Below are 13,360 nucleotides of genomic sequence, written 5' to 3'. Positions count from 1 at the left end.
AAAAAAAAAAAAAAAAAAAAAAAAAAAAAAAAAAAAAAAAAAAAAAAAAAAAAAAAAAAAAAAAAAAAAGAAGAAGAAAAATAAATGCCAGTTGATAACGTTAATTATATATATATAATTGTTTCTAAAATCAGTAAAATTTTATATGGAAACTAATTTTAAATAAAAAATCAAAATTTTTATGTTATTCTTAATTTTAAATATTTATGATTTTATAAGTAAAAAGAATTAAAACAATTATTTTATGAAGGCAAATGAATTAGATGTATTAGATGAACACGACTCTTCATAATAGTATGATGTTGTCCACGTTAAGCGAAGCTCTCATGTTTTTGCTTTGGGCTTCTTCAAAAGTCATAATTTTAATGGAGGGAGTATTGTTGGATTATAATATAAGCTCATGATCATTTAGCCCATGTGGAACTTTTATTATCAAACAATATGGTGCGGAGATTCTTTGTTATAATGTTGAGTTTTTATTATCTATTCGAATGAAATATTTTATATTTTTTTAGATAGATTATACACGGAAATGGGTGTGTATGGTGACGTAGGGTGGTCCATTATGAAGAGTTCCAACGAGAAGAAGAGACAGTTTAATCTCAAAATTCTTGAAAGCTTTGACGAACATTCTTCCGCAGTCTGGCAACTTATCAACTCTCCGACGACTCTTCACCAACCAGGGTCATGATCTTAAAGATTTGATTTTGCTTCCGATGAGAACTAAACTTGATTTTGTTCAATCTTAAGTACCACTCAACTATGCTCCAAGTTAATTCTTTTAAAAGTCACCATGCATGCCCTTCATCACCAATTGTTAGAGGAATACGACTCTCCACAATAGTATGATATTGTCTGCTTTGAGCACAAACTCACTCTCATATCTTTGGTTTGGCTTCCCAAAAGGTTTCATATAATGGAGAGAGTATTATTTGTTTATAAACCCATAATCATTCTCTAAATTAGCGGATATAAGATTTTCATCGTCCAACATTGACCAGCTCAACTGCTCCACCCAGAATTTCTTTGCCCAATTTGGGTTGGCCAGGGAGAAGATGGGCTGGATCGAGGTCAACAATGGGGCTGAGGGTCAGATTCGCAAGCACTGTGCTGTTGTAAATGGTTCATATGAATTGGGCGATTTCATTTCATCATGGTTTGATTAATTTTTATCGACCCATTTCAATAAAAAAATTAATTATGAAATATCAAATTTAAAGTTTATAAATATATATACGAGTAAATATATAAACTAATTCTCCAATTGACACGTATTACAGAAAGGGCAAAAAAAAAAAAAAAAAAAATTGCTACAATTAAAAGCCCGCCATTGCTTTGCGCGGAAGAAAAAAAGCAGCAGCTAAATAGAGGAGAAAATAAAACCCCTCATCACGGTGTTCATCCAAGCGGTCGGCGTTTTGCTTCGGATAGCTCACAAAGTTCAACTCTAGCAATTTACGAGCCTTCGAATCTGTTCTATTGTACTATTTTTGCATATTTTCTGATTATTGGCAATCTTTAGAAGCGGATTCTATTATCGGTTCTACATTTATTCTGTCTAATTTGTCTGCAAATACAAACGGCGATTACTGCGACTTCGAATATATACTTCTTCTCCGTTATTGTTTATGTTTATCCATGATGATTGGGCGCAAACTCTTCAAAACAAAGTTATGCGTTCTTTATCAGAAAGGACACTGTTCTCGCCCAAGTTGCTCGTTCGCTCACGGGAACGCTGAACTCAGGCGATTTGCTGGTGCTTCTTCCGGTAATTTACCCTTTATATCTCTAATTTTTGTAATATGTTCTTTATGTGGAGTTTAGGGTTGATGAAATGGAAGTTTGTAGTCGCTAAAGTACATATGTGTCTGCCAATTGTTGTTGTATGTGATTCTTTTCTTGATCTCCCAATCTTGTTGGGGTTGGTTTTGAATATTTGTTGCTGACTATTCTTACATTCAACGCTAAACAGTGGGATTTTTTTTCTTCCATTATGGTCCTCTTGATATAGTCAATGCTGAGACTTAATTTACAGCATTTTTTATCCTATCAGTGTCTCGCTTCCGTACTCTTTCTTCTTTCTGTTCATGATTCTTGTTGTATGCCATTTTTGTAATGTGTATGTTTTATTTCTTAGTTATACGTAATATTTCCCGAACGCTCCTTATGGTAAAGTGTATATGTCTGCTGTCTTATAAAAAAAAAGAAACTATTCTTTCTGCTGTGTATGAATAGCTATACGAACACAATTTCTCTCATTTATGTTCTTGGTTTGCGTATGTTGTTGGTCTATCTTCGATATTTTAATTGGTTCTGTACAAGTCGTCACATGAGACACCACGCCTCTACCAATGGATATTTATAATAGATGAGTTGAATGATTCCAATAATGCGAGATATAAAAATTTCTTCGAACTTGCATGGTCACTGAAGTGGCTAGTAAAAAATATCATCCGGATCAGATTTTTTTCATTGGAATGGATATGGTGGATTTTTCTTTATGTGAGCTGCCTATGATATATCCCTGGAGATGTTTATGGCTCTTGTGCTGCATCAGCTAAACCAGAAAGTACTCATTGAAGATTATAATTGTTTTCCTTAATTTATATATCTCCCACTGCCTTTGTTTAATTATCCAATTCCGATCTTCTGGGTTACGCTCTAGTGGTTCATGGGGCTTCACTTTTATTAGGAGAGGTTCTTCATTGGTTTATGCCTCCTGAGTATGCCAAATGGACTTCCTGTTGGAGTAATGCAATTTTAATGGGAATTGCATGAAGAATCGAAATTGAGAATCTATGTCATTGAACTGTTCTTGTATCATTATGTGGAATCCTAGAGATATCTTCTATTTGGATCAAAGTTATGCGAACTTACTGTTCATCGAGGTCACAGGAGTATAATCTTCGTTCTATTCTCAATATGAAGGTTATTCCATGGTTTAATCCTGGGCATGGATTTTTCATTATCTTTTCGTTATTTCTATTGATCTTTTGGAACTGGCATGGCGGCACTACTACTGTTCCTTATTTTGTTTCTCATCTTTTCCATGTAATGGTAAGATAAGCCTTGTATGATCTTCATTGCTTCATTAACCATTCTTTAGAAAGAATATCTGAAATTGACTAAACTTGTTAAATTTTCCCATCTGTGTAGGTAGACAGGAATATAGAGAAAATGATTTACGGCATAAGCTTGACAGCAGGCACTCTCCCCTGCAGGAAAGGGATTCCAGAGGGCGACATGGACCTCGTGGTAGTAAAGTCATATGTTTTTCTTTTTGTTTTTCTTTCTCACCCCCCAAGTGGAGCCTATGCTGCAATCCTCAGTTTATATGATGTTTCCTTTTGACATTTTCTAATCAAGGAATGTAAGAAGCTAGGTTCTTAACGCACATGCACACACATATAGTTTAAAAGAATATGTGGACTACATATTTTTTTTACATGTTGTAATAGCAAAGTTCTTTCCTGATTTCTCTTATTTGAATTGAAATTGCAGAGTATAGCTCATCCTGGTCACTTGAACGAAATAGGTAACTTGTCACCATTTTTATTGTGTTGTATTTTCAAATCCATTAGTTCAAGCGAAGGAAAGGTAGGATTCGATCCTATGATGGAAATATCTAGTGAGGGATAAATGTTTATTTAAAGTCATCACGAGGTATATTTATGAGATTTTTCTCATTCAAGAGTGGTCATATGATATCAACGACTTTGTTAGATTTTTCTCATTCAAGAGTGGTCATATGATATCAACGACTTTGTTCCTACCAGAGTACTTCCAGGTCCTTGTATATCTTTATTCTTATTTTAATAAGAGAGTACTTCCAGTTCCTGATTCCACGATTTCTTGAGCCATACTTGAGTTATAAAGTTTCTGTTACTTTTAGCCTTTAGGTTTGAAGGTCTTATGTGCCACGATATTAGTATGATCTGAGTTCATTCTTCTACACACGATTATCTTTTTGTAAGTACTGCATATTAGTAATTCACTGGTGGATACTTTGAAATGGTACACACTCTTGTTCCAGTGACCATAAAAGAAGAAAAAAGGATCATGGGGATTCCCGTACTGATTATGCTGGAAATTTGAGGATTATAGATAGGAGTGAAGAGCGAGATCGGGAAGGGAAAATCTCATCTTCTTCTAGAGACACTCTTGAGGAGCAGGTATATAAAACAATTGTTTTATAACTTTGATCTTCTTTTTATTAGAAACTGCTACTCTGGAATCTTGGTTGATCATCTTTGAATTACACAGTTAAACAAGATGCAGGCTGATATTGAGATGGCTGAGCACCACAGACACCAAGCTGAAGTCAGTATTATCTCTTTCTTTTAGTTGCTTTCTGCCTCTAATTTTGTGCAGGCAATAGGTAATGCATATTTCCTTATTTCAATTGTCATTAACATACCAGCTCATCCCCTTGGTTAGTGTTAGCCTGTAGGTGAATGAGTGAGCTTGTTGGTCAGTTTTGGGATTGAAGTATTCAATAGAGGGTTAGGGATTTGTAAGGTAGGTAGATTATGAAAACAGTTTTGAAGAGAGAACACAGCATCTTGAATGCCTAGTAAATATTTGTAATTCCTATTTAGTTTCAGTAATGTGGATTCATATCTCCCAGAGATTATTTTAATGTCTAGTAGTTGCAAACATTGTAATCAGGTTGACCTAAGATTGGTTATTAGAGCTCGTACTTAGTCCCTTAATTCTTCTGATGGTTAAAAGTGAAACTCTATTAGAAGCGAAGGTACTTTTAGCTGTCTCAAGTGTCATATGTTTTGATTTGTATTTTGATTGAGCAATATTTTCTGGATAATGTATATTTAAATCTATCGATTAAATGATTCTATAAATATATATTGAAGACATTAGCAATTTTTTCTTTGTTTTTGAAGGTCTACCTGGAGGAGAAAATCCAAGAAGTGGATAGTTTGACTTCTAGAATTCAGGAGCTAGAATCTCAATTATATAACGAGAGGGAGGAGTGTCGAAGGTACAAGTAATTGTCTTTTTGATACATTATTCGTTGTCATGTTTCCTGCTGAAGATTGACACCAGCTCATCTTCCTATTTTTCTTGGATCTTTAATATTCAGGATCAAATCAAAAATCAAGAAGTTTGTCAAAGCACATAATCGTTATTCAGGGATACAAGATGAACTGAAGCGGCAAGTATACTTGTCCAATTCTTTTGATTGCATTTTTTAATGCCGATAATTTTTAGGAAATTATGGTAACTTTTCTAAATGTGTAGGTCGCAATTCCGACTTCAACAGTTGGGAGATCAGCTGGGGTCAGATGTAAATAAAATTGGTGCCAATGAAGAAGACTCAAGTGTCAACATTGTAAGCGATGGAGAGGACCCCAGCTATCATGCAGCCGGTCCTCTTCATCACCTGCATAAGGACACTTCTGCAAGCAAGAGGAAGTTGCATGTTGATCAAGATATTGCGGCAAACTCAAAACGAGGTGCCGTTTGAAACTTAATAATTTCTTCATGTGGATGTGCCATTTAAAAAATATTATATGGTTTGAAATCTCTTAATATGTCCTCAGCCCTAGTAAGCTCTCATATTTTGAAGATGTTTATATGCATTCTTCTTCTTTTTTCTTTATTGTGTTTTTTATTTTTGGGGGGGTGGTTAAGGTGGGCTGTGATAATTTTTAATTATGATGTTCTTCATGCTGGAGCCTTTTTTTCCCTTCATACTTATTGTGTGTGCATTCTACATTAGCTGATTTACACAAAGGAAGTAAAGAGGCAGTGGGAAGATTGAGAAGGATCTCTCGGTGGAATGCCCATCCTGCTAAATCGGTGTATAGCAAAATTGAGGCAATTCGCAATGAAAACAATGATTATATACCTAAAGCAAATGAAAGCAGGCAGAAGAGGGGAAAGGCATCTAATAGTGTTTCTACTGCAGACAAGGTGACTTTGATAGTTTTCTATTCAATTTTATTTGTTTGTTCAATTTACTATGTGCTGCGCTTGGATGTCTGATTACTTGTGACATATAGAGTACTAAGCCTATAGTTTATGGTAAGCTTGAAGTGTGCTACTATCTGTTTGATTGTTCTTTCATAGTTTTTTAACATCGTTGTTTTCTAGACCTTGNATAACAACCCCCCCCCCCCCCCTCTCTCTGTCTTGCAATGTCAATATGAAACCTTTCATACATTGTAAATTCTATTGTTTGTTCATGCACTTAATTTTCAACTAAAATTCGCAGGTTAGGAGTCTAGATGCAGGTGTTGTAGTGCCATTAACCAGCATGGCTGCCCATGCGGTTAATGAGGAAGTTGATATTGAATTGGAAGTTAACAATGAAGTGAGCGATCGGAGGGAAAGTACTAAGGAGGCTGCGTCGGGCAGCGTGCCTCTCCTGCCCCCTCCACCATCTCCAATCCATAAAATCAACCATTCAAGGGTTAGCAAGTTCTCAAAATTTCACTCCTCTTCAGTTTTGTCTTGCAAAATTGTCGATTACTTAAGAAAGTTCACCTTTCATTTTTCTCGTTCAATCTATAGATATAGTTGAAACTTTTCTACTCCCCAAATCAAATCAAATTTCTATTGTGAACATGAAAAAGTTTGAACCAAAAAAACATAGAAAGCCATTAGTCTTATTAAATATGGTTTTGTTTCTTTCAAAAAAGAATAATAATACCTTGTCACCTCTTGCTTATAGCATCTAACGTGGGATTTGGATTGCAGTATGAGGGTGAAGATCAAAATATAGATGTGGAGGTGGTCGATGATGAAAGTGCGGGGTTGGACAATGCTTAACTTTGGATCCTACAGCTTTAGATGGTAGAACAATTGTTAGACCTTAGTCTAGTGAAATTGGTTTCATGGAGTTCGCAGGATGGGGTTTTTATGGGTCTTATTGAACTCGTTTGTAATTTCCAGTTTTATTTGCATATCAGATATCGGCGACCTCCCTCCATTTTACTTTTTTATGGCAGATTTTGATTGTCATTTTCATATTACCTATTAGACAATTAAAAATGTATAGCAATATTAAAATTTTATACACTTAAAAAACTAAGCGTGTAATTTANAAATGGTATCAAAGCTCGGCTTACAAGAAATTTGATTTTTGTTGTGCAGACTTGAGAGAGTGAATCCAAATTGCCCAGAGAATCACCTGCCTTTGCCAACTCCTACAGACAACTGCCTTGCAAGAGTTGTAAGAGATTCATGAGTTTTGGAATGAAGAACGTCAGAAAATGGGCTCTCAGTAACCTTCTATTCAAACTACTATATAATTTTATTAGGAACATTTTAATATTCTCCCTCTGTTATATATAAATATATAAATATACAAATACATAATTTTTTTTTTTTTTTTTTTTTTTTTTTTTTTTTTTTTTTTTCTTTTTGTTGGGAGATAACAAAGTAAAGAAGCACTCGGGGTAATCACAGTAGAAGTAATGTTGAAAAGTTTAATTTTATAAAGTAAAAAAATAGACCTTAACTAGTATGGTAAATTATATGGAATATTGTGGTAGTTAGGAAGTGATGCGAGGATTTGAAATAACCGTGAACAAGCTTCTCTTTGGTAGGATGTCATCCAGCTTCATTATGCAATTAGGTGCATTAACAAAGAATCCGTTCTTGGGTCATTTCTACTTGTTGAGAGGCCCTTCAGGCAATCTATCCATCTACACATCATTGAGGTATTATTGTAACACTTATATTCCTGCTCTGTCCATTTAACCTACTATCTCCAAGTATGGCCGACATGACAACCTCTTAAAAAGACAGGATGCCAAGCCATTGTCGCTATCCTTGGATTTTCATCGTCACTTGAGATACTCCGTTTGTAATGTTTGTCCACGTTATTTCACAGTTCCACACAAGTGTGATACTCCTTTTGTAACATTCCTTAAGTTCCACACAGATGTCAACAGAGTGGCTCATGTTATAGGGTGGCTCGCTTAGACCATGCATCACATCATGACCCAAGGTAGTGTGCCTACCCTAATATCCATTTATGACACTTATTCTATTCATTCATGCACAGGGCTCGTGTAGCGTTCATTTGAACTCTAATTGACACTTTTCTCTTTTGGCCCTTGAGTTTGACCCGCATATGTCAATATACTTGCTTGATGTTTGTTGGCTCGGTGGGCATCTCAACCCACTCTTGTATGGTACTTGTGAATAAACGATATTGTACAAGTGCATGAAGGGTTGGAAAGGTAAATATCTCCCAATACATACATACATACATACATACATACATACATATATTTATAAAGATAGAGTACAGTGTAAATAAAGGATATATGAGATTCCAAGGTGGTAGAAACTTTGGGTGTCGGCTTGAGTGTGTCCAACACCAAGTGAAAACAAAGTCCTAAACTAAAGAAATGAAGAAGAGATTAGAGAAAGAGACAAAGAGTTTTCAGAAGTTGGGAGGAATTTTGATCATAACCATCTGAATCATTTTGGAAATTCCTGTCCATCGATGAACTGCTCACAATACTCGGAAGCACAACCTCCATCGACGCTCCCAACAGATACCTCCGCGTCTGCCTCTGGCACGTGTTGCACAGCAGGCACCGTACGTGTCGCAGCGCCAAGAAATTTGCGCTGTGAACCATTTTGTCGCACTTTTGGCACAGATACGCCTCGTCCGCTTGGCAATACAGCGACGCCCTCGAACCGCAGAGCTCGCACGGTTCTGGATCGCCTCCACCGCCCTTCGCCCTCGCCATCTCGGTAGTCCGCCGCCGCTGGACGGTGGCTTGGGTTTCTTCATGTCCTACTCCTTTGCACATTTGTCCTCCTTTCTTTGTTCTTTCTTGGAAGCTAATTCGATTGAGTGCAGCGAGTTACATATAAATAGAAGATTTTAGAAAAGGAAAAGAAGAAAAAGAAAGATTCATGATTGGAATCAATCACGCGGGTTTTATTATTTAGATGAATCATAAATTTCAAGTTTCTAATGTAATAATTGAGTTTTTTTTGTTATTGTTTTCTTTTCCAAAACTATTATTCAAAATTTTTAATTAATTAATTAATTTTGTTTTTTTCTACTCTTATTTCCTTTTTAAATCCACCCATTAGTTTTTAGGTCAATTTGTCATATAAGTATTGTGTTGGCATAACTAATAAAAAAAATTCAACGACATAAACGAAAGTTTTTAAAATTAAAAAAAAAAAAAATTACGGTTCTTTCGATAATAATTTTATGTTTATTTCTCCCAATTTCTGTATTCTAATTTTCATATTGTCTTAGCTAAATTTCTTTTTAAAAAAGTTTGAAAAGTTTAGAAGATTGCTATTTTTAAAAAAACGACAAAAGATTATTATCTTTTAGAATTGAAATAAATAAATAAATAAATAAATAAATCAATAAGACAATATTTAAAAATTTCTTTTGGACGGTGGATAGTGTCCCAAAATTTGTATGGCTAAAAATGAAAGGTGCGGCCTTTGTGACACAATCAGATTGAGTGAGTGGAATTAAAAGCTCTAGAATTTAGGATGATTTTTTTTTATAATATAAATGTTTTTTTATGGTAGTTTCACGTGACACGCTTGTGACGTGTTCGTATTCAAATGTGTTACTATTATAAAGCGGGCCCTGTGTCTTTATTTTGTTGCCTTCAAGTAAGACTCATGAATATTGCCACGTGTATGTACACGTGGCAAACACGCTGTCCTATTCATGTTTAAATCATACGCCTGTCTTATCTCAATCATCACTATAAAATTGTTTTGAATAGAAATGCGAATAAAACTGAAAAAAAAAAAAAAAAGTGAAATATAAAGGAAAATGATAAATGTACGATTCAGCCTGGCCCAAAAAGTCCCAGTGAGCCCAATAGGCCATAAAGTTACTGTGAGCCCAGTAGGCCCATAAGGAAAATGATAAATGTATGGTTCAGCCGGCCCAAAAAGTGGCGATGAGCCCAAGAGGCCCATAAAGCCAGTGAGCCCAATAGGCCCATTAGGAAAAGATGATAAATGTATGCTTCAGCTCGGCCCATAAAGTCACAGTGAGCCCATTAGGCCCAAAATTGTAGTGGGCCTCCACCGTCGATATATAAGCAAGAACCGTAGCGGGGAAAGAGATTCGTTTCAGTGTCATTAGTTACCTTTTCTGGAAACTTCTCGACGTTCTTTAATATCATTTTCAGTTTCAAATGTTGCAGAAAAAGAAGTACAAGCAAACCGCTGCTTTTCGCCATAGACTCACTTCTCTCTTTCCCAGAATGCCCCTCAGACTCCTCAAGACCCCGAGTCTATCCACCGCCAAAACCGTCCTCCTCCTCCTCTCCGCCGCCTTCATCATCTACACTCTCTTCTTCAACTCCTCGCCCCACGCGCCGTCGCTCTTATGCTCTCGTTCTACTCTCTCTCCTACCACACGCCGCCACATTCTCTTTGCCATCGCTACTTCTTCTCTGTCCTGGTCTCGCCGCAAGCCCTATGTTCGTCTCTGGTACCGGCGTAATTCTACGCGTGCTTTCGCTTTCGTTGATCGCATTGCGCCTGATTTCGCCTTTGCCGATCCTTACGTTCCGCCGGTGATTGTTTCGAACAACACCTCTAGGTTTCCGTACACCTTCCGTGGAGGTCTCCGATCGGCGGTCAGAGTGGCGCGAGTGGTTAAGGAAATTGTTGAACTGAATGAGCCGGATGTGCGGTGGTATGTGTTTGGGGATGACGATACTTTGTTCTTTGTGGATAATCTGGTCAAGACGTTGGGGAAATATGACCATGAGCGTTGGTATTATATTGGGAGCAATTCGGAGAGTTATGGACAGAATTTGAAAAACTCGTTCGATATGGCGTTTGGTGGCGGAGGCTTTGCGGTCAGCCATTCGCTGGCTAGGGTTTTGGCTGGGGTTTTGGACTCGTGCTTGACCAGATACGGGCATTTGTATGGAAGTGATGCTAGAATATGGTCCTGCTTGGTGGAGCTTGGAGTTGGCTTAACTCACGAACCTGGATTTCATCAGGTAAGATATTTGAGTATTTTATCGCATTCGTTTGGTGAAATTTCTCAAATGACCTCATTTTACCAAAATATGTATCATTTGGTGAAATTTCATTCTTTAGGCAGCTTTACTGGAATTGGGACAAATGATCTACAACACAATTAGGTTGGCTGCCAATTTATTGCTTATTTGCTTTGCATATTTCCCTTAGGTCGATATGCGGGGAAATCTGTTTGGATTGCTATCTGCACATGCATTGTCACCGATAGTTTCACTACATCATTTGGATGCCACGGATCCGATATTCCCAAACATGAATAACACTCAGGCCGTGCACCATCTCTTTGAAGCAGTGAATGTGGATCCTGGCAGGATTTTCCAGCAAATTGTGTGCTATGATCGTTCTCATTCATTGACTATTTCCGTATCGTGGGGTTTTGCTATTCAGGTCTTCGAAGGCAATCAGCTTCTCCCCGACCTACTTTCACTGCAAAGAACTTTTATGCCATGGAGGAGGGCTGCTACCGTTGATGCAAATCGATACATGTTTAATATGAGAGGCTACCCTAAAGATCCTTGTAAAAGAAATATCTTCTATATGCAGAATTTAAGATCTAGTAAAAATAATGCCTTGACTAACTATACTAGGAAGATAGTCACTGATTGTCCAGCGTCTGGTGCAATGAAGAACCTAAAACAGATTCGTGTTTTCTCCCAGAAGTTGGAACTTGATGTGGAAGAGGTTTTCTAACCGTCTTTAACTGGTTTGGTTTTAATCATGTCTATAATAGCAATCTTCATAATTGCCCTTATGGTTTAATTTAATTTCCCCTGTTTCAGATGAAGGCCCCACGTAGACAATGTTGTGATGTCATTTCTTCTTCCAAGGAATCGATGCTTCTTGAAGTCAGACAATGTGGAGTTGAGGAATTAATATCTATGTATTCCTAACAATTTTTGTTAGTTTGTTTGGGAAGGACAGAGTTATATAAAATTTCACCAATGGTTTCTTCAGCGGGTTAAAGCCATGTGAACTTTGTTGTGCAGCCCTGCCTTCTTAATTTAAGGTAATTTTGCGTTTTTGTTACTATGTGTTGATTGAAACTTATCGGTAATGGAATTAATTTCAGGAACAAGAACTTCTACGCATTGATGTGCTAATTTGACCCTCGTTTTTTTTAACGTTTGGAGCGTGAATGCTCTTTTGAGGTGTGTTCTTGTGGGATGTGTGTAAATATGTCTATTGTTATGAATTTCTCTGCAGATGTTGGAAATTACTTTCTTCTGAACTTTTATTTATACAATACAAAATCTCAGATTTTCGTGCTGAATGAAGCTGACTATTTGTTTGAACTCTTAAGTATTTATTTATCCATTCTATTCCTTCATTTCACCTAATGACACTGCCTGACAAAACAAGCTAGGAAATCTTTATGTTCAATTCTCTATTTGTTTGAACTCTCAAGGATTTAGTCATTCTATTCCTTGAATTCATTTAATGCACTGCCTAGCAAAACTAGATAGGAGTTTTGTATGATGAATCTGTAATCTTAAGAAAGGGAGACAGTTACTCCTCTGCTCCATTTGACCTCGTTTGACTCGTAGTCGAAATGTGTTTGACATTGTATACTTGAACTTAATTTTCAATATATTTTCCTGAAAAGCTTGGGTGGTTTTGTGTGTCTTCTAACAGATTCTGTGTCTTGTAATCCCAGGCAAGGGAGAAAGTAATAGGAGGGGGGAGATATACGTAAAAAGAACACAGTTTGGAGTTTCTTCTGGTTTTTTTGAATTGGCAGCAGAGGTTGGTCATCTTCTGAGGTACAAGTTTTCATTTTCTGTTTAACAGGTCGGCTGATGTTTTGGATGAAGTTGTTTTTTGGTTAGCCATGTAAATATTTCTCCTGGTTAGCTCTTTTTTAACCATCAATAAGAATGTATAATAATGCGCCATTTTCAACGCTAAAGCACATCAACATAACTTATGCTAGAAGAGATTCTTATCTTTTTCTTTTTCTTCTCTCTTTTTTCTGTATTTTGTCTTTTTAGAAACTGCCGTTCATCGAGAAATTCATTAGAATAAACTATATAATAAAATGATTTAGATAAAAAAGAGTGCATGAATTTTATGAATTAATGGGGCTGCTTGTGCATATATACCTTGAATTAGGCATACCAACATTAAACCCACTACATTATGAGACTAATCAACATAATACAACTTGAGATTTTGATTACTTGTTCCTCAATTAAGAACAATGTTTATAAATATAAAAATTTCTCATTTTGGATGAGTTCAAAATAGATCAACAGATCCATATTTCCACCATATCCTTTGCTTGAAAAGTAAGAAATAGTCGGATTGGGATTAATTAAAGTTGTAAAATCAATCCATCTGA

The 13,360-nt window shown here is 36.3% G+C and overlaps 3 protein-coding genes across 4 annotated transcripts; 2 read left to right on the top strand and 1 right to left on the bottom strand.

Annotated features, from left to right (window-relative positions):
- The first annotated feature begins 1,343 nt into the window (after nt 1–1,343).
- Nucleotides 1,344–6,995, top strand: LOC111468193 (zinc finger CCCH domain-containing protein 40-like). Of its 2 annotated transcripts, none has more exons than XM_023113332.1 (11): nt 1,344–1,768; nt 3,157–3,252; nt 3,502–3,535; nt 4,034–4,172; nt 4,264–4,320; nt 4,902–4,999; nt 5,102–5,173; nt 5,260–5,474; nt 5,741–5,934; nt 6,236–6,433; nt 6,721–6,995. In XM_023113332.1, the coding sequence occupies exons 1-11, from the start codon at nt 1,639–1,641 to the stop codon at nt 6,790–6,792; spliced, it is 1,305 nt and encodes a 434-aa protein (XP_022969100.1). In that variant the 5' UTR covers nt 1,344–1,638; the 3' UTR covers nt 6,793–6,995. The 2 variants fall into 2 exon arrangements, with proteins under 2 accessions (XP_022969100.1, XP_022969099.1); XM_023113331.1 differs by having other exon boundaries at nt 3,157–3,255.
- A 1,398-nt stretch (nt 6,996–8,393) lies between these two features.
- On the bottom strand, nt 8,394–8,729 carry LOC111468064 (B-box domain protein 30). Its single transcript, XM_023113114.1, has one exon. The coding sequence runs from the start codon at nt 8,727–8,729 to the stop codon at nt 8,394–8,396; it is 336 nt and encodes a 111-aa protein (XP_022968882.1).
- Nucleotides 8,730–10,113: 1,384 nt separating this feature from the next.
- On the top strand, nt 10,114–12,975 carry LOC111468179. The gene is made up of 4 exons (XM_023113301.1): nt 10,114–10,982; nt 11,173–11,703; nt 11,802–12,028; nt 12,677–12,975. Exons 1-3 carry the CDS (start codon nt 10,164–10,166, stop codon nt 11,910–11,912), a joined length of 1,461 nt encoding a protein of 486 aa, XP_022969069.1. The 5' UTR covers nt 10,114–10,163; the 3' UTR covers nt 11,913–12,028; nt 12,677–12,975.
- The last annotated feature ends 385 nt before the right edge of the window (nt 12,976–13,360 follow it).

This window comes from Cucurbita maxima, unplaced genomic scaffold (genome assembly GCF_002738345.1).
Source record: "Cucurbita maxima cultivar Rimu unplaced genomic scaffold, Cmax_1.0 Cma_Scf00036, whole genome shotgun sequence".
Lineage (NCBI taxonomy): Eukaryota > Viridiplantae > Streptophyta > Magnoliopsida > Cucurbitales > Cucurbitaceae > Cucurbita > Cucurbita maxima.
Note: the sequence above shows the minus strand (reverse complement) of the source record. Positions and strands in the feature narration are given on the sequence as shown.